Source organism: Ruditapes philippinarum, unplaced genomic scaffold (assembly GCF_026571515.1).
Source record: "Ruditapes philippinarum isolate M1 unplaced genomic scaffold, ASM2657151v2 ctg15325_1_1_1_1, whole genome shotgun sequence".
In the NCBI taxonomy this organism is placed as follows: domain Eukaryota; kingdom Metazoa; phylum Mollusca; class Bivalvia; order Venerida; family Veneridae; genus Ruditapes; species Ruditapes philippinarum.
The window spans coordinates 1-21988 of record NW_026863327.1 but is presented as its reverse complement, the minus strand read 5'-3'; the positions used below and the strand labels follow the sequence as shown (position 1 = coordinate 21988).

General features: G+C 33.3%; 1 protein-coding gene across 1 annotated transcript; it reads right to left on the bottom strand.

Moving 5' to 3' along the window:
- Positions 1-3065: 3065 nt before the first annotated feature.
- Positions 3066-20760, bottom strand: LOC132721832 (cadherin-99C-like; the record flags this gene model as incomplete). Its single annotated transcript, XM_060706206.1, has 10 exons — positions 3066-5876; positions 6171-6277; positions 7281-7362; positions 7866-8029; positions 9135-9254; positions 12975-13085; positions 15189-15272; positions 19612-19665; positions 19974-20152; positions 20701-20760. Coding segments are annotated over 7 exons (764 nt in total), but the record flags the coding sequence as incomplete, so codon positions are not given.
- Positions 20761-21988: the final 1228 nt, after the last annotated feature.

Below are 21988 nucleotides of genomic sequence, written 5' to 3'. Positions count from 1 at the left end.
TTGACTCTACATAATTATCATTCCACATAATATATTCATAACTTCACATCATATAATGACAGACTGACATCATATAAGGACAGACTGACATAATATATTGTTATTTTGACCTTATATAAGGATGGTTCCACACAATATATTCAAAAATGCACATCGTATAATGATATATTGACATCAAATAAAGGCACATTGACATCATATATTGTTCAGTTGACTACATATAAAGATGGATCCACATAATATATTGATGAGTGCACCTTGTATAAGGAAAGGTTGACTCAATATATTGCTATTTGGACATAACAATGTTCAGGTTTATAATTATAAGACAGTCAAGGCTTTCCATAATTTTTACTGATTCATTATACTGTATAATTGTTTTCATGAATAATATTAAAATTTATTGGATATAAATATGTAAAACTTACATTATATGCATGCAGTATTTTTATATTCAACAAATTGTTTTTAGCAGCAAGATCGGGAAGTGTTAAAATGTTGGTATATAGAAGAAAGCAAGTCTTTAAATCTACAAGAAAGATATTTATGATGTATCTAGTATCTGAACAGTTATAATGTTTAGTATTGCCCAATATAAAAGTAACTTGCAGTTCCTTGTAAAAGTGAAGGCAACTAGTACTGGTAAACTGCTTGACAGCGTACCATGGAACGATGCTGTGGCTGAACAATGCTCTTGTTAATTAAGTAGCTTACTGCTGTGATCAGGGGGTCAAACTACAAAAACAAACCAACCCCGGTATACTGTTTATTCCAGAGCTTTATTTGGTTTACATGGTGTGTTTTCAGGAGTGTGTAGTTTTAAGGTGAAGAACTAACATAACGGAAAATGTTCTAAAAAGAATTAAAATTGATAGTGACTCTGCTTGCTCTCTTTTTTTCTTGTCGCATTTGTTGTAAAGGTCTTCCTTTAAACCATTACACAAATACAGATTTGTTTTGTACTGTATGTGAAAAACACTTCGATAACATGAAACCTCACACATAGAATTTTATAATTACAGGCGAAGAGTGCGGTTGTGTTTTTGGTTGAGCTGATATACTGCCTGGTTGACTTACATACCCAGTCTGACAGATGAAACTGGCAAGACCACAGATATCATTAACTCTTACTTTGCTGATGGCAACAAATTTGATCCTTGTAACAAATGCAGACCAAGATCAGCCGGCATATTTACGCTTCCTGATAGTGGTGTCTTCACAATTCGCTATTCAGCCAGTACATTATTTTTGAATTTTCCCTAAAATTGGTGAATGTGTTTTGCACAGATTGAAAGATGGACAAGAACATTAAAAGACATTTATCATGGTAATGGTTAGTACTTCTCGACATGTGTTTTTATGTCGGATGGGTGGTTTCAAGTTGAATTTAAGAAAATCTTTTAAAGAAACGTGTAAAGCCAACAGTTATTTTTTTATTGGATATTAGAGACACGGCAAATATAGTAAAATATTACAGAAATGCAGAGATGATTATCTTATATAAGAACATGGCACAGTTACATACTTTGCAAACATTGATTTTACGAAATTTCCATCACTATTGATACAGTAAGTATGTAAATAATATTGTTAAATAAATGAAAATTGTTGTGTTGCCTTTAATCATCCATACCAACTTAAAATAATTCTAGGTCCCTTTAAATGCACATTATTCTCAGTAATGAACACAATATTTCTTTTCTAGAAAGGGCAAACACGTGTTTTATAATGTTATACTGTAGTGTCATAATGTTAAGAAGACGTATTTTTGTCACCTAAAGACCGTATTTCTAGATGTAAAATAATCTGCCATAAATATAGCAAAATGAAAATGAAATGTGGTGTTGGATATGCGTTGTTTGACATTGGAAACGGGCATGGTATGATTAAGGTGTGGGCCATAGCACAAGTACATGCAAAGGGTGGAATAAACTTACGCTTGTTGTCAATAGATTTAAACCACTTCATAATCAGTAAACGGTTTGATCTTTAAAACTACCTTTTTCAAACATGGATACTAGTTGATGAATAGGGGTTTATTACATTTTCAGGTATTTATAAAAGAGTTTGAAGCATAAAAGTGTTAATTGAAATAGTCAAGAGCCATAAAACAAAGTCAGGGTTATCGTGGTATAAGGGTTCTAATGGGTACATTTATCTGAAAAAGCTGTATATTTCCTGGGACAGAAGTTAACGTCTGTCTCAGATATTTCAAAGGCGAAAATATAATTGTCATAAGCGGAGTGGATGACTCATTTGGAACACTAGGGTGCCATTGACTAGGGATAAAGAGCTACACAATCTGTACACGTGACCATGATGTGAAACGCTGTATGAAATACATTTCTTTTATCAGATAATTGTGTTTTTATTTGTTTGGGTCGTCAGACCAAACAAATAATGGTAGCAAAATTTTAGACTCTAATGCTGTTAATTGCAAATGCCGAAAGTAGTCCGCGGTTACTTCCCTTTATATGTAACACTAAGGCCGAAAAATCCAGGGGAGATCACTGCGTAAATATGGTCAGATGACAGGCGCATTAATTTTCAAGCAAAATAATTCCCGAATGGTCGAAGATTTCTAATATTGTTTTATTCTTTATATATATACATGCTTATAGTGAGCGCCATGATTATTTACACAAGTGTTAAACAACAGTTATCGTCGTTACAAACCCTAATTTAGAATAATATGGTTTTCTTCAGGCCGTTAACATATAAATTCACCGTGGCCGAGGGGTTTGCGTGCTCGCTTAGGAAGCGAGAGGTCTGGAGTTCAAATCCCAGTTAAGGCAACTCATTTTTTTACAAATTGTTTAAGTCAAATAAACATTGGATTGAATATCAGTGTTGCAATTAGTCTTATAGCCAATCTACTATAATTAAAACGCTGGAAAGCAATGGTGGCACTATACAAAAACAAATTGTTATATAATCTCACAACCTTCACCTTTCTGACATTCTGAGACCCAAACAAATTCAGCACCTTCTGTGCTTTGATTCTTGAAGAGTTGGAATTATTTTAAAATAATAAATAGAGAAAATGTCCTGAAATAAGAAATAGGTGACGTTTTTAATATTGTTTTATTGAAAATAAAGAAATCCCTATTTACATTTAACTATAACTGACTAGCTTATAAACGTTTGATTGAAAGAAAATAAAACAAAATGTACATAAAAAACAACAGCAAACAATTGTTTATGGCATCACAGATTTCATTAACAATCCAACATTTTATATTATAAGCGGCATCGCTTACATATAATTAAGAATGAATTTGGTACATTGTTATTTTCATAATTATAGAATTGCTTCAAAAAGGTAAATTGAATTGAAATATTTCAATTTACACAACTTCGTAAAATATAACGTTAGTTACACAACTTAATTGATTAAAGAAAAACCTGAGTGTGATCAATTTGCACAACGAACATTAACCTAAGTAAGTTAAAAATTTACGCAATAAATGTCACGACGGGTTTTATACCGTTCCTTATTTCAGTACATTTAAATTATTAAAAAGCGCTGTTTATTATTATATAAAATTTCCATGACACAACCTGTAAATGCCGCTCATCTGCTTTAATTAGTTTTCTCTAACTAACGATGTAGCCCCTTATTTAGTCTAGTGACCAGCTTAATAAGAAAGAGATTTAAATATGGCATACAGATATTTGAGCCGCGTCACGACAAAACCAACATAGTGCGTTTGCGACCAGCATGGATCCAGACCAGCCTGCGCATCCGCGCAGTCTGATCAGGATCCATGCTGTTCGCTATCAGTTTCTCTACTTGTAATAGAGTTGGTAAGCGAACAGTATGGATCCTGATCAGACTGCGCGGATGCGCAGGCTGGTCTGGATCCATGCTGGTCGCAAATGCATAACGTTGGTTTTGTCGTGGCACGGCTCATTTCTATAACTCTACGATCTCCTGAGAATATTGTATGTAGAATTAGACAAAGAGTACATTTCAGAGCAATAAAAATAAGTAAAACAAATCAACTAAAATGCCCGTTCCTAAAATGAATTTATTTAAAAAAAAGAAAGAAAAAAAGAAAGAAGAAGAAGCTTAACGACGTGATTTAAAATTGCAAGCACGCTTTCCCTTGATCCTATAGTCTTCATACATAAGGAATTTACTTTATCAGTGTGTTTATTTGGGGGTTCAAAAGCGGTAATCAATTACATGACTTCAAAACCTCTTTTTTTTACAGAGAAAGTATTTCCCTAATAAAAAGTGTAATAAATTCTACTATAAATGTTTATGTCATAATGACGTGACGTCAAGATATCACATTACGTCAAATCACTCCGCGAAATTCTATAGCTACTTTAAAATATAAAAAATAACATTTCCAGCCTCAAGTGAAATACTTTTAAAACAGTTCTTGACTAAGAATATAACCCTGCTGAATCCGAAAGAAAGTTTTAATAATTGGCTTCCAGTCTGTTCTTCCATGCAAATTGACCAGACTTTATTCTGTTAGAAGCTTTTTTCTTCTATTTTTATTTTGGAATCACTCGGACTTTGAATACAATGTAGATCTACAAAATAGAAAGCAGGAGAAATCCGTTTCTTAAATTCAGGAGGTTAATGGCTCAGGTCCTTGTGAATGACATTCTAGTAAACTGCTTGGTGCATGGGAATAATAAATCGTTAAAATATAGCTATCTAAGCAAAATATAAAAAAAAATGATGGTCAGTTCAAAGTGAAATGCAGAAAGAAAACAAAAATCTATAAAAGATATATCACAGATAAAAACGTCATGATTAATAATTAAAACAACATAATCTTCCGAAATAAATGAATAAATAATAAAAATAACACAGTACAGACTGTAACATGTTTTAACAAAACTACGACAGACACATTGTTTTTCAGGACTGGTAAACTTGTATGTTAAACAAAGCACATGAAAAAGGTTAAGAACTGATTAATTTGACAACGTTAGAATTAGCAATGAAAGTGTTACAAAATAAATATTTTCTTTGAATGCAATACAGGTACAAAAATAAGTACATCAGTTTATTTCAATTTTTCAATGTATTAATGGAATATAATAAAGTTTTGAAAGGACAGTTAAGCCAGCAGGCAAGACTTCAGCACTTGTATGCGTGACCAGATCTTTTGTCAATGTATGTAAAGAAAACACGTACATACGTCTCAATTCTGTTTGAAAAATGTTTAACAGTCTACATATGTACAGACTCTGTATCCGTGATATTGTCGTTTGGCACTTGAATTGGAAGAGACGATTCTACCTTTTTGCTTCTCTGCGATCGTTTCACTTTGGATTTATCAGTAGAGTCAAAGAACTCGGGGTCAGCCCCCATGTTGTACTCTCGGGTCCCCGTCAATAATATTTCAACTTCTTTGTTCTTATTTCGTCTTCTTGACTTTTTCTTCTTCTTCCCTTCTGTTGTTTCGGTCGCCGAATTCTCATTGGCAAGGGAGGTAACTGATGAGCCTTTACACCGGAAGTGTCGGAAACTCTTCTGTCATTATTCCTAGTGTGGCCTTGTTTCCAAAAATAAGCCGCTCGTTTGAGTCTGCTCGTCCTGTATAATCTTCACCTTCAGTATGAAGATCTTCTTCTTCTGTTTGTGGCTCGGATTTATCGTCTGCTGGTCTGATCGTCATTTCTCGTTGCTTACGGCGGTAAATGACAAATACAACGATCAGTAAAACAATGACAATAGCTAGCAATACGCCAAGTACAACGAGAGGGATCAACAGGTCAGATCCTGTATCCTCTGTGGACCTCCCGACCGGTGGTGGCGAGATCCCAGATGTGTTTGTCATCCGTTCATACACCTTAACTGTCAAGATGCCAATTGACGAGAGATCTTTATTCGGTAGGTCTTTTTTTACCTAAAGACAAAATTTGCAAATTTATTAAGCAGGACTAGTTTTGAAAATCATTTAACATTTTAATGTAACGGGTATTCAATATAAAATCATGTTTTCTTTTGTTTTTAATTTGTTATGAAATGAAACTTATCGACATATTGAATTTTGAACTTTGAATTTTACTTTTTACCAAAACACAAACTTTACTGTGAGAAACTAATGATTAAACTTTAACATTGTTATGTATTAATATCAACAGTAAACAGTCATCAGTATATTATATATAGTGCACAAGTAAATTTTAGTTTTTATTACCTCAAGGACGAGTCTAAACTCCTTATCGGGGAGGCCTGCAGCAACCACAGATCTATCTTGATTCACAGCGCCAGTGACAGGGTTCATTGAGAATAAATGTTGGTTACCTGAAATAAACATTATTTTTTATTGTCAAGAGCACAATAATAAATCTCCTTATTGATGGTAAAATATTAGGTATGAATAAGAATAATACTTTGGAGACATTGCACTATAAAACAATGAACAGTTTATACGGAAACACATGTATTCATTAGTTTCGATAATTGTTAAAATATCCTGTATGTTGTAACTAAGGATGTTACCGCATTTTAGTGAAATTTTATATATGTATATAATTATGCATCTAAAACAATTTTCAAACATCGAAGAATTAAAAATATGTAGGTCTACTGCAAATATTTGTCAACATTATATGTAATCATTCAAATATATGCATTCATTTTTTATGAAAAAAAAAATTTGACTTAGACTTTATAGAAATTAAATTTCTAATTATCTCCCTTTATTAACATGAAAATGTAAATTCGGTAATATCTTTACAAATAATGCTTTTTTCGAAATTATAATATTGATAAATCTTCATTTCAGCATTATATTTATGATATAAAAAAATAAAAAATTTAGTTACAGGATCTTTACGTCCATACCGAGGGTACCAGGAATATGTAGATGAGGATTCGATTAAGAAATGACTCCGGTGTAAAGCTTCTTCTGCAGCATGATAAGTGACCATTACAACAGTATTTTTAAATCTTCGCTTTCAACATTACAGAATTAGGGCCAGTATCAATAGGAATGTAATTCGTTATATCTATATTATCACAATACATTTTTGTTCTATGAGCCTTTACCAGTGAGCTCGAAAATGTTACCTCGAATTCATGAGCTTAGACAGGAGTGCTCGAAACCGTGAGCTGGAACAAGAGAACGCCTAGAAGACATTAACTGATGACTGCCGTACAAAAAAAAACGGCGATACTTATATGAAAAAAAAGAAAGAAAATAGTTATAGTAGTTCACTATTTGAATCGGAGAGTTGCATAGTCAAACTTGTTTCTTTCCATTGTCTTGTTTGGTGAACCAAATCATGTTATAACGATTACTTACCAGATCTTATTGAATACTTCAGTGGTGTACCAAGAGTGTCAGAGTCATTCCCGTGTATGGCTGGTTTTATCGACAAAGGACCCTAATAATGATAAAAAGGAAACAATAATAATGTTGTTGTCAAGACACCAAGCTTTCATTACTTGCTCAGCTCGTCCCATGATATGACGTTGTGTCAATTAAAATTTGAAATTCTGTTCTCGGATTTTATACATTTTATACATTTTTTATACATTTTTGTATTGCCACCTCATGGTCGTCGTCAATAACAACATCATCATCATCATTTTGTTCATCATCATCATTATTGTCGTCGTCATCAATACTTCATCTTCTTAATGTTCGCATGAATTTATTAGAAAAAAGTAAGATATCAAATACCTGAAAATTTAGATCTCCACAAAGTCATGATGTATTTCGTACAAGTTATTAAATTATTTGCGGTCTAAAGAAACAACAACGGGGATAAACTATAAAGGTGATATATAATTGCGGACCCTTTTCTACAATTCCAATGCAAGACAGAATGTATAAGTGAAAGTTATTCCTAGTATGTTCACGTGCTATCCTAACAAATATACGTACTTGGGAATTCAGTCGTATAATAGATAAAAAATGGTGTGGCGCTGGACAAGGCGGGGGACAATCAGGTATTCAAAAGTATGGAGGCTGATCATCGACATTTCTGCTACGTGTATTTCCAAAGTGGTATGAGTTGTCTTAGCTGTAGGACTCGATGGAGGCTCATCCTGTTGAAAAGATATTAATTGATTTATAACATACCATATATGACCTATAATTCTTTCCTTACCTACTTTTTATCTGATATAATATTTATGAGAAGACTTACAAACAATAGAAAAGGGCGGTTGAATTTATGCAGATATATTGAAGAGGTATTTGAAAATAAATACCTTTAGTCAGAAATAAGTCGAAGAGAACATACAAAGGGTTTGTCAAAGCTGGACTTAACCGTATAATTATGACAATATTCCATACGACGATATCAAAACTTTACTGCGTTAAAATCTACGGTGGCATAGAGGTGACATTTGCAGTATTTTTTTTATCTTGTGCCCTCGACTTATTATCTTGAGGCTTCAAGATATTATATTGTGGCTACAACTTATTATTTATGTGAAAATAATCGTTTCATCTTAAAGGGAAATTTAATATTTTTCTGGCTATGGGCTTTGTCCCAAAACGCTGGGGCAGTAATGCTTGGGCCACAAAAGGGCAGGGAAAAAATATTGGCTTATTTTAATTTCCTAATACCCCACCTTTCCCCTTTGTCAATTTGAATATTTAGGGGAATTGCACCCTTGAAAAATTTTTTATTAAAAATATTTTAAAGTTTTGCACTGAAATCCCTGTTTAAAAGGTATATGTCGATATTTTTTTTTGATTTTTTAAAAAGAAACGCCCTGTTACCTTTCTAAACCCTAGAAAAAGAGAAAAAAAGGGTTGAAATTGATTTAAACCATGTGACACTAAAAACCCTAAAGTACATTAAATCAAAAACCCTGTTCGTCTTTCTTTTAACAAAGTTAATATTTTTGTCAAAAAATGTTGTTCTTTAATGGAAATCTAAATTCTTTTTTTTTCTTAATAAAGACTGTTATCTGCCATATATTTCCTTTATTTCTTTGACCTGTTTATGAGATGAATAATGTATTAATAATTTAGAATGATTATTTTTATATCTTTTAACATTTCTTTAAAATATGTAACTTTGTTTATGTCGATGTCTCCACTGAAAATGAAACGACCATTTGCATTAGCTAAACTAAGTGGCCTTAAGAAATTAAGTGATGTACGTATGTATGTATATAAATATATTATCTTACAACTTACGGTTACACTCAGATTGAGAAAAAGTTTGCTTCTCGCCATGGTATCAAAATCCAGCTGCTGGACTAGAGTTATGTCTCCTTTAGATGATGCTGGTATATTGAAATAGGCTGCACCGTCATACTGAATTAATAAGTCATGAAAAAATGTTTAAGTGGTATTTAATATGTCAGGTACTAGTAATTAAGATTCATTTCCTAAGGTATACAGCATTCAAACACGATTATGTTGTAGTAACTATTGCATAATGTAACATCTTCAAAAGATAAGGTTCTAGACAAGTATTCCTTTCTAACCTTTTCCAACTGAAATGCACCTTGATTGTTGAAGATCTATATCGTTATTAAATGCATTTGAATTATTCATACGACAAATCAATACAATAGGGCACATGTTGCAGTTAGGATAAGAATATACGTCCTGGGGGTATTCGCCTATCGGGCGGAAACGAGTCTTGAACTCTGAACTGCAAATGCATGTCAGATTTTTTTTGGGTGCAAATTTTACCATATTCTGCCATTAAATGTTTTATGTCAATAACTTTTTCATGGAAATTTATAATGTTATTTTATCCGGTAACTGATTTTCAAACAGTAGCGATTGAATTTACAACTTCATTCATAACGTCGAATCGACGTCATCTTAAATAAATACGCCAATTTATCATGCAACTGCTATGGTTACCGCCCGATAACACTTGCCTGATAATTATTTTTGTTATCAGGTCAGTAACCTGATATCAAACGGATTTTTTTTCAATTGCTTATATTCTCATTTTTATCAGCATGCGAATTCTCAATTTTATCTCATATCCTTAAAAAGTCTTGAAGCAAGATGCGATATTTATTTATTAATTACTTCTGTTTCGATTACAATTACGAATAAATCAATTACGAATAAATTGAAAGCAAATAGTGAAGCACCAACCAAATGAAGTGACGTCATTATATTGCAAATGACATCATCGATGTCCACGTCATATTATACAGGTAAACATAACAAACAAGCTAGACGATTTTCTTTGAGAGCTTGTAAATGTTTACTTTATTTGCCCGGATTATTATTTAATTAATGAACAAATTGTTGTGTTAAAAAAATAAGACGCATGTTTGTGTAGCTTGTGTTTAATTGCCGATTTGAGTTTCCTTTGATTGAAATTATCGTGAACTTTTGAATTTGACAATTCAAGGAAAAAAGTGCAGTGAAGTATGTGATTCATACCCCGGTCACATATTCACGGAATACGTACTGGTCAGTAGCTCTCCATGACAAATTATGTTACAATTGCAGACCAAAAATGATAATACTATGATATAACAATTCGTAGAAATTGCCTAACTTAAAGAGTGCAATTAACTTGTTTTAATGGAATATGTTTGCATTTCCATTTCCTGCAAAAATTCTCCAGTTGCGTTATTTTACTATAGCTTGACACGCAATGACCGTTTGGGTAAACTAAAACTACTTCTATAAATAGATTTTCGGACTTTCACAATGTTAAGGTCATCAAGGTCATCATTCTATTTATAGGTAAAGCAATAACACACATAATAACCAACTGTGTATTACAAAATGATTAACAAGAAAAGCATTGATGCAAAGCATCAAAGGGCGCCCAAGCAAGAAATGCAGCAAGTGAAGATGAACTAGTTGACATCTGATTACCAGATATTCTTATAAACTTTTCAATGGTTAATTGGTTTTTACCAGAATTGTATAATATGTTTATGAATGGCCGGACGAAAGACATAATATGTTTGCATTTCATTCCGTGCAAAATTCTCAAGTTCGTTATTTATTACCATAGCCTGACACGTTAAACTAATACTACTTCTATAAATAGATTTTCGGATCAATTCACAATGTTAAAGTCATCATTCTATTTTAGGTACAGCAATACATAAATAACACTGTGTAACTAACTAAAAAAAACCGACGATTAATTGACGGTAAGATAATTTCATTTGAATATGTTTGCATTGCGAAATTATCCAGTTCGCTCTCCATTGTATATATCGCGACATTTCATTTTTGATAATCAAACCTCACACCCTCATACCAATCGGAATGTTCGGCTATTATGCCCGACGAAAAGGCCCGAGAAGCTGCAATTGTCTTTTCACAAAATCTAGGGACGTCGCGCTTCGGCGCGGACGCCAATCACAGGAAATTATCTCGAGTTGAAAGAAAAAATGGCCGCCATTTACAAATGCTAAGTTTCAGGGGCGGAGGAATTTGTTTTCAAGAATAATTTCTTTAAACATAAATGCCCCTCGCTATTCAAAGGTAGTTATTTTGTAAATTTGACGTTTTTATGTGTCGCATGATAAATAGAAAAACATGCTACTTTCTTTTGATATCAATTTTATCAGACTCGGCTGATATGGGCAGAAAATGTCCGGCAAGCCTCACCCCTTTCTGGCCCATATCAGCCTCGCCTGATAAAATTGATATCAAAAGACAGTAGCATGTTTTTTTGTTATTCTCTTAATGTCAATTTGGTTCGCGCGACTCATTTGGTATGTTTCAAACATGAGTAAAACAAACAGAATCACCATTTTGATATGTCAGAAAAATAATAACGAAACAATAGCACTGTGCTTAAAGTATGGGTGCTATTTAATTTTACCCATGGAATATGATGCTTTATTTAATTTTTACCCATGAAATATGGTACAATATCAGTCAAATATATTTTATATTTTTTAAAAATAAATATGAAATTAAAATATGAAAGTGGGCAGAGTCAAAACTCATATTTATTTCAAGGGACTTCAATCGCCATTTTGTTTGAAAATTCTGATAAATACAAAACAACTTTTGTTGAATTTTGTTTTGAAAACCATCTAGAATGGTAGCAAATGCTTTAACAAAGAAAATAAATCCGAACACCAATATCTTTAATTCAGTCATTAACGCTGTACAGACGTTTAAAGAGTTGTTAACGTGACGTCACAATGTAGCGCTAAATATCCCGTGCAAAACAAGACACAATAATTATTTTACTGCGCGCTGTACAATTGCAGTTGCATAGCAAGCTAGGGTGTTCGTTAACATTTTTCTTTGATAATGAAATTAAAGAAAAAAGGTTATTTTTTCGTTTTACGTGAAATATGGTATATATTTTCACTCAACATGATAAAATGCCACATATTGTCACTCGCCGTCCCGGCTCGTGAAAATATGTGGCATTTATCATATTTCGTGAAAATATATTCCATATTTCACTCAAACGAAAAAATATCCTTTTAATATCAGTCAAATATATTTCATATTTGCGAAAGATAAATATGAAATATAAATATGAAAGTGGTCGGAGTCAAAACTTATATTTATTTTAAGGGACTTTTTTCGTCATTTTGTTTAAAAAATCTGATAAATGAATAACAACTTTTTTGTTGAATTTCGTTTTGAAAACTATCTAAAATGACAAAAATTGGTCTAACTGTGAAAATAAATCCGAACACCAATATCTTAAATTCAGCCATTAACGCTGTACAGACGTTTAAAAAGTTGTTTACGTGACGTCACAATGCAGCATCTAACATCGAGTGCAAACAAGACACATTAAATATATAAATTAAATAAATTTCTTGATAATGAAATTAAATAAAATAGGTTATTTTTTTCGTTTTTCGTGAAATATGGTATAAATTTTCACTCAATATGATAAAATGTCACATGTTTTCACTCGCCGTCCCGAGTTTCGTGAAAATATATTCCATATTTCACTCAAACGAAAAAATATCTTCTTAAAAGTCTTTTAAAATAATTACGTACTAAGAAAAATGTCTTATATTTCATGACTTTACAATTTGACAATTTAATTTAAAGATCACTTACGTCAATTATACTGTATTTTTCAATGGCAAAGAAAAAGTTTTGAGCACCTACAACGTCGTCGTCAGTAACCCTTGACCTCAGGGCAAATACCAAAGAACCAATTTCTAGAGACTAAACAAAATATATTCAAATTTATACATTTACAAACATAAACCAACTTTAAAAAGTTCACTTGTCCAAAACCTAATGGTTAAATAAATAAATAGATAATAAATAAATAAATGAATGAATGAATAAATAAATAAATGAATAAATAAATAAATTTTAAACAAGAAGCGCCGCAATGCGACGAAAACCAGGTTTTCAACGACCAAGTTTTGATGTGACAGCAATTAATAGGTCAAAGTGCACTGAAGTTATTGAGTAGAAGCTGAAAATTCTATTGTAAGCAAATGACCTTGAACTTGCTCCCAGATATCTAGGTGGCAATCCAAAGCTGCCACTCAGCAAGTTTGGTGTCAAAAGGTCAAAGCAAACTCAAGTTATAACATGAAAACTAAATACATTAACCTTGATCACAGACACCTGGGTAGCAATCCCAAGCTGCCTCTTGATATAAGCTATCCATACACCAAGTTTGGTGTCAATAGGCCAAAGCAAACTCAAGTTATTGAGCAGAAACTGAATTTCTATTTTTAGTAACAGTGACCTTGACCTTGACAAAAGACACCTGGGTAGCAATCCCAAGCTGCCTCTTGATATAAGCTATCCATATACCAAGTTAGGTGTCAATAAGCCAAAGCAAACTCAAGTTATTGAGCGGAAACTGCAATTTCTATTTTTAGTAACAGTGACATTGACCACAGACACCTGAGTAGCAATCCCAAGCTGCCTCTTGATATAAGCTACCTACACACCAAGTTTGGTGTCAATAGGCCAAAGCAAACTAATGTTATTGAGCGGAAACCAAAAGTTGACGCCCGCCTGTCCGCGAAATAAATGAATAAATAATTAACAAGAGCACTGCTAGGCGGAGCATTATATGCCCGAAAGTGTTTTCTTTTTAGTAAGGATGAAGCATTTGTAAGGCATGGGAATTAAATTAAGTATTACCTCCTTCAAAAACCAATCCTCCTTTATAGCTGAAGAACCTTCATACATAAATACAGTTGCTGTTTTCAAAGCACCACCATCAAGTTGTTATCTTGTAAGTAAAAATGCTACGATGGATGGACGGAAAGTGGCCAGGGGTATAACGTAATATAAACACATTTTTAAGGGAATATAGGGAATATAGTTAATGTACTCAACCTATGAAGTTTGACAGTTGTAAAATTGTAAACAATATTAAGGTCATTTGATACTGACCTTTGACCTCATGACCCCAATATAGATATCGATCTTTTATACAATATAGGCAATCATCATATGAAGTTTGAACACTGTAAGCCAAATGGAACTTGTGTTGTGCTCAAGAAAGCACCATTTTCAGTGATATGGTCATTGTTCCCCTGATCTTTGATCTTATAACCCTTAAATCAATTGGGGTCATGTATTGGACATGACTGTTCATCCAAAACAAATTAACAGCTGATGGTTGATTAATACTCAAGTTAGTGAGCGAAAACCGTTTTCAGTTTTAAAGTAATAGTGACCTTAACCTTTGACCTTGTGACCCAAAATTACTAGGGGTCTTCTACTCAATATTAACAATCATCCTATGAATTTGAACACTGTGGGTCAAACGGAACATACGTTATGCTCCAGAAACCACACTTTTCAGTGTTAAGATCATTGTGACCCTGACCTTTGACCCTAAAATCAATAGGGGTCATGTATTGGACATGGCTCTTCATCCTATAAATTTTACAGCTATAGGTTGATTAATACTTAAGCTATTGAGCGGAAACTGTTTTCAGTTTTATGTTAATAGTGACCTTGACTTTGACCTTGTCACCCCAAAATCAATAGGGGTCTTTTACCAAATATTGACAATCATCCTATGAAGTTTGAACAATGTGGGCCAAATGGAACTTAAGTTATGCTCCAGGAACCACAATTTTCAGTTTAGAGATCATTCTGACCCTAACCTTTGACCCTTAAATATCTGTAAGCAATAACCTCTACATAGCGAAATAAGTTATTCTTCATTTTATAGATTTCATAAATAATCTGAGTTCGTGAAGCTGCATATCTCGGCATAAACTTAAAGCTTTGTCTTTCAAATGGTGCTATTTTGAAGAGTTAAAGATGATAAAACAGTTGGAATCTTACCTCATTCAGTGTCACATTGTATGGGACGTTATTAAAAACTGGAACGAATTCATTCACTTCGGCTACGTTTATAAACACGTCTTTCTGAAGTAAAACGAAACAAAATAACGAGTTCTTTTCAGAAGAGAAACGTTTGTCTAGTCAATAAATATGTTTTGACTTGCAATAAGAAACTTGTTTCTAAATTACAAAACCTATCTATCATTTCAAATACAGGATACACGCTGTTTTCTTAAGTTTCTTTTTTTTTCAGAAGTTAACCTTATCACAAATCACCGGCAATCCATAGACCCGTAGTTTAAGTCCAGCCTTCGGCGTGCCGATTTTTCGTGTGATTTAGAAACGTTTTCATTCCTTATCGTTTTCAATTTTTGAGACCAAAAACGTCCATATTAAATACATATTGTACTCTATCCAGCCTTGAAAATATGGCATATTCTCCACATGTCATTCCCCATCGATATAATACTCATATAGGCCTATCATTCAACTAACTACACAGAGCACCTAAGTCCTTAACAAGCCTAGAACAAATTAATACGTCACACTTATGTGTGACGTCTTATGGGTAGTTGTTGATCAAGTGTAGTCCTATGATTCTTGTTTTTACTTCTGGATAATGTTTTTCTTTTTATTGTTGAATCCATGCAATTCCTTACATCTTTTCTGTTATTTCTTTCAATGAAAAAAGGTACTTTAAATTCATAAAAAAGGCCATTTTTTAATAAAAAATGCACAGGTTAAGAGAAAAAGTGGGAAAAAACAATCCACTCTAAATTTGTTCTTGAAATTTTGCATATTGACAAAAACTTAAGAAAGCTTTATGAAAATAAGAAGAAAAAAGTATTGTTTCGCTTCATTGTAAATTATCTGCCCTTGAATTTAACAAAAAAGTCCAATTCAAGAGAAGATAACTCGAAAATGAGAACGGTGACCCCACATTTTTTTACGTTTAAAATGTTTCTGTTATTATAATCTAATAACATGCCAATTTTAAAGAAATTCTATTGAACTGTTTTAATTTTGCCTATATGTCTATATGTAAACTTCGGGAAACGTCTTTCATACTTAACATATGCCATACTAGTATGTAATGAGTAAAACTTTAAAACTAAACTTTAGAACAACAGAAAATGATGTATGTATGGGCTTATTTTTACAAAACACAGTAACCTACATGACATAATTTGAAACTGAACATGCTACAACCTATTACACTTGAATCTTATAGAGGTAATTACTTTCATGTTATAGCGCTGAATAAAATGCCCTTAATCATGAAATATAACATCGTCAGTGAAATTATCTAGCGTTCTAGCATGACCATAATGAGCAAAAAGAACCTCAGAGTCCTTCCAACGACCAACTTTTCAATAGTAGAAGCAGCACCAGTGGGGCGAAAAGACTTTGCTGAAAAACCTTGACCACAAAGACCAGCTAACGTTATGGCTTCTTTTAGTACCTTAGCTATGGAACTAGCCACTAGATGAAAGCCTTAAAAGGGGGTCTTAATGTAAGGAAAATGGCATTGTCAGAAGATCTATAACTTTTTGTTCTGTCAATGTATTTCTGCAGGGTTTCTTAACAATACTGGCATGAGGCAATACAATCTTAAAACTTGTCCGTTTAGTATCATTCTTGATACCAAAAAAATAAATGTTGGCATCTTCAACGGAAAATACTTGGTCAACAGCAAAAACCATCATCTTAACAATCTGTGTCAACAGTCTGAGCATAAGGAGCTATATCAGATGGCTGTCAAGGCAAGCAGAGTAATGGCTTTCGTTCAGCACGACATAATTGTTGTGTATACATGTTATTTGGTATTTTTAGTTTCTTCTATTTGGACTTTTTCAACTTGGGTGGTTCCAGTATTCCTACTTATATACTGTCTAATCACCCTTAGGATATGTTGCCTGCTTTTTAAATTGTCTTTTGACGTCTTATCTGTGATATGCAGGCTTCATAACCTCAGATCCCTTTTCGAAATTCCATTTTATTTAGTTCCGCCCATTGTTGTAGCAGTACGTAATACTAAAATAGAAAGCCCCAACACGACAAAATTGAAAATGTTGCAGGCTCGGTTTGATTGAGCCTGTTCATGGACGGTACTGGAAAGTGCAAGTTACCGTCCACGCCCCCTAGCACCGGCTTAAGCAGAATTCAACATTTAAACATGAAATAGTAAAATTTTAAATTTAGAAATATCTGCAGATGTGTTCATAAGGCGGTTATCATGGAACCTTCAATGTGACACATAAGTGCCATTCCATGAAAAGCGACCGAACTAGAAAATGCCAAAAAGTTGAAACTAAAAATACCACAAGCACAACAATAATGTCGTTCTGAACGATCTTCAAGGATCGAAAATATAACATTATTGATTAAATGTACGGCGAGACTTTTTTCAGCCGCCACACGGCACACACAAATAACACGGATGTGACCAAAAAAATAGATAAATACAGAATCCCTAAAGAAAGCCCAACACGACAAAATTGAAAATGTTGCAGGCTCGTTTTGATTGAGCCTGTTCATAGACGGTACTGTCAAGTGCAAACTACCGTCCACGCCCCCTAGCACCGGCTTAAGCAGAATTCAACATTTAACATGAACTAGTAAAATTTAGAATTTTGAAACATCCGCACATGTGTTCATATGGCGGTTATCATGGAACCTTCAATGTGACACGTTAGTGCCATTCCATGAAAAGCGGCATATTGTCCCCAAGTAAAAAAAATGCGTGTGTCCTAAACGAGAAAACAATGGGCGAAACTAAATAACATGGAATTTTGAAAGGGGATCTGAGGTTATGGAGCCTGCATATCACAGATATAACCAAGTCTGACCTCACCATTTTGGAGCCATCACAGTTGCATATGCTTTTTTGTGTTTGGATAACATCTAACACTTTGTGAAGTAAGCAAAATGAACAAAAAATAGATAAAAAAAGAATCCCTAAAGAAAGCCCAACACGACAAAATTGAAAATGTTGCAGGCTCGGTTTGATTGAGCCTGTTCATGGACGGTAATGGAAAGTGCAAGTTACCGTCCACGCCCCCTAGCACCGGCTTAAGCAGAATTCAACATTTAAACATGAAATAGTAAAATTTTGAATTTAGAAACATCCGCAGATGTGTTCATACGGCGGTTATCATGGAACCTTCAATGTGACACTTCCGTGCCATTCCATGAAAAGCGGCGTATGGTCCCCAAGTAATAAAAAGCGTGTGCCCTAAACGAGAAAACAATGGGCGGAACTAAACAAAATTGAATTTTGAAAGGGGATCAGAGGTTATGAAGCCTTCGTATCACAGATAAGACGTCAAAAAAACAAATTTAAAAAGCAGGCAACATATCCTAAGGGTGATTCAACATTATTCAAGTAGGAATATTGGAACCACCCAACTAGAAAATGCCGAAAAGTTGAAACTAAAAATACCGCAAGCACAAGTCGAGAACAAATTAATACGTCACACGAAAGACGCCATAGGTATAGTTGTTGATCACGTGACTACTAATCAACAAACCAAAAAAAACAAGTTCAATATCAAATCAATATTTTACACGAAGAATATTATACTTAAACACATTGAGTGTTTTTGGCAATTTAATGATTCCTCCGTAAGAGATAGTGATGTGTAATAAAGAGTAATATACATGTATACATTGTTGAGAAACATATCGATTCTATTGGTGACGTAAACAGCTTCAAAACATATATTGAACAAAAACGCTAAGTTAAAAACTGTGTACCCGTCCATAAGAATGCAGTATTGTACTCAACAATGTATAAGGCCGTTATTCCATTTATACGTGATCAGTGGTCCGCGTCCGTCATCCGCATCCGCTACCGATTCGCTAATCAAAGAATACGTTGAGTCTATTCCTTTTGTCCGTTTACAATCCGCTTCCGCGACGGCATCCGCGACGTTTCGCAGGATGTGCGATTTTTTACGGACGCGGACAGTCACTGGCATGTCTCATCCCTACAAATGCCTCGAACGAAATTAAATATTTTATCGATTTCGAAAGAAAATACCAAAGAGTTCACCAAAATAGTGTGGGAGAACCTATAAGTTTATGATGCAGCAATGACAAGTTAAAAAAACAACATCTGGTCTTCGGTTGCTAAAGAGATGTTATTTGAAAACCTAACTGATATTCAATGTTTGTTACCTAATTCTTTGATGTTACAACTGTTTTTGGTATTAGAATGAAATTATATCATATTCTACAAATAATTATCCTCTGTTCGCTATACTTCAATTAAAAATATATAGAAAATAACGTACCTATGGAATAATACCCACGGACATGCCCGGACACGGATCACTGACGCGGGTCACGGATCACGTACTAATGGAATAGCGGCCTAATAATATTGACAGAATCCGTGATTAATGTAAAAAAGATTACTTACAGTACTCCCGCCACAAGTAACCGACAGCGCTATAGCTCTAATATCCGCGCCGTACTGAAATATAAAGAAAAGATTTTCATTAGATATGCGGTAAAATTTCATTGCAATGAATAACATAATGTAGATGTTTCGTATTTTATAAATTATCTCTTTCATTTTGGACTATACATCAATAATGTCTTTTTAGCATTAAATAATTCCTAACTGACTGAATACATTTAAAGAAAGGTATAAACAGAAATAAAAAACAAAATACATGTTTAATCTATATTCTTGCTGACAGTATCAGCAACAAAAGTATCAGTACTATTTCGAATATTGCTTTGAAAAACTGTAATAATGTAATATGTGAAATATCTTACCGAGATCATGAACTCTTCCAGATCTAAGACTTTTGAATTTATCATTTGAAAGGTTGTGTTACCATTAATTAACGTTAGGCTGCCCATTATTGCGGCGACGGCAGCACTTTGTGTTGGACTATCAATAGTAAACGACACAGGTGTTCCCGGAGGTTTTGTAGTATTGAAAATAACAGTTTCTAAAAATAAAAGAAAAAATGTATAAGGTTTTGTTTTACCAATTGCATCATCGGGGTCTTACATGCTTAAACGGTTAAGGTTGTTGTCTTGCTTGTTCTAATCACTGACGGGCGCCCACTTGTTCATGTTTTGAAAGTCTTGCTATCCAGCTTACATATTGTTATTATTTATGGCAAATTGTATTACATGTACGGTCTTGTTTGCGGCTTTCTCCAGCAAGTGGTCATATAAAGTTATACACATTCGGCATAAAGTGAAACACGGCACAAAATCATTCTTATATGAGCAACACTTGGGTTTGTAGCTTCCTTTCTGGCGAAGGATATGCAGATATGGGTGAATTTAGGTTAAATTGCTGCAAAAAGATTAGATTATGTTGCCAATTTTACCATGTAAGAACATAGTTTTATTTTTATGTTAAAATCTAATTTTGATGGTGATGTGTTATTTGAAGAACCCTTGCAAATTGTCACTTGCTTTTTGATGTACATATCACTGAGTGGATACTGAGAACGTAAACTAGATACACGCATCCGAAAGAACATACCATTTGGTGCTGTTTCTGAGATTGTATATGGAGTAGTCTTTAGGTCGCACACGCCATACGCTGAAAAATATAATATAACTACCTTTTTATCATTACATGCAATACGGGAATTGTCAATGAAAATCTAGAATACCAATCATATCTATTACTAAATGTTCATCACTCATTGTATATAATACTTAGTGAATCTCTGACAGTATATCACTCATTGAAGTCATTGTATATATTTCACTTGTCATAATCATAATGTATTCTACTTTGTGTATCAATCACTGTATAACATTAATTTTCTATTACAATTTTTATCATATCACTTACTTTATAACACTCATTACATATAACATGCTGTTTTATATCACTCACTGTATAACATCCATACCATAAAACATGTTGTATTATCTCACTCATTATATCACTTACTGTATAACATTCATTTCATATAACATGTTGTATTTTATATCATTCACTGTATAACACTCATTACATATAACATGATGTACATGTATTATATCACTCACTGTATATTAACATTCATTACATATAACATGTATTATATCACTCACTGTATATCAATTATTACATATAACATGTTGTTTTATATCACTCATTAAAATTTTCAAAGAAATTTGCGGAAGCTCTTTGTTTCTATCATAATAATCACATAATGTTAGTTATAGACTTGTGGTAACCGTTTCGAGTTCTGATCATTTGTTCACCACGTGTTCGCCGTTTTTATCATTCGATGTCGCTGTTTTCGCTTTAGTTTATTTGTATATTATACAATAATTGACTAGTGAGCCATTGAATATGATGTGATATTCACCGGCAGATGACATATTGACCGAGGCTGTTTTTTATAAGAAAAGCGTTTATAAACGGCCCTTTACAGATATCGCATCGGATGTTTGTGTATATCCCCCCCCCCAAATGTGCACATCCAATTTGTCATAATCTAGTAGACGAATGCCAGATATAAACCAGATCATAAAATATGTTTTACTTTAATGTCACTTTTATACACTTTCTTTTGTATATTTTGCAACAATTGATTACATACCCAAAGTGCAAATCCTGCAACAAAAATACGCGCCCAGCTGTTCTACATGAAACCAACTGTTCTACTCGTAATGGATGTGGCATTTAAAAACTGTACACAATTTATTTTTCTCATAACACTTCTCTTGTATTCATGAGCATAACATATAATAACAGTATAATAAAAAGTTTCTCTTGTATTTATTAGCATAACACTATAATCACACAATTGTGTTGATTCAACCAAATATGC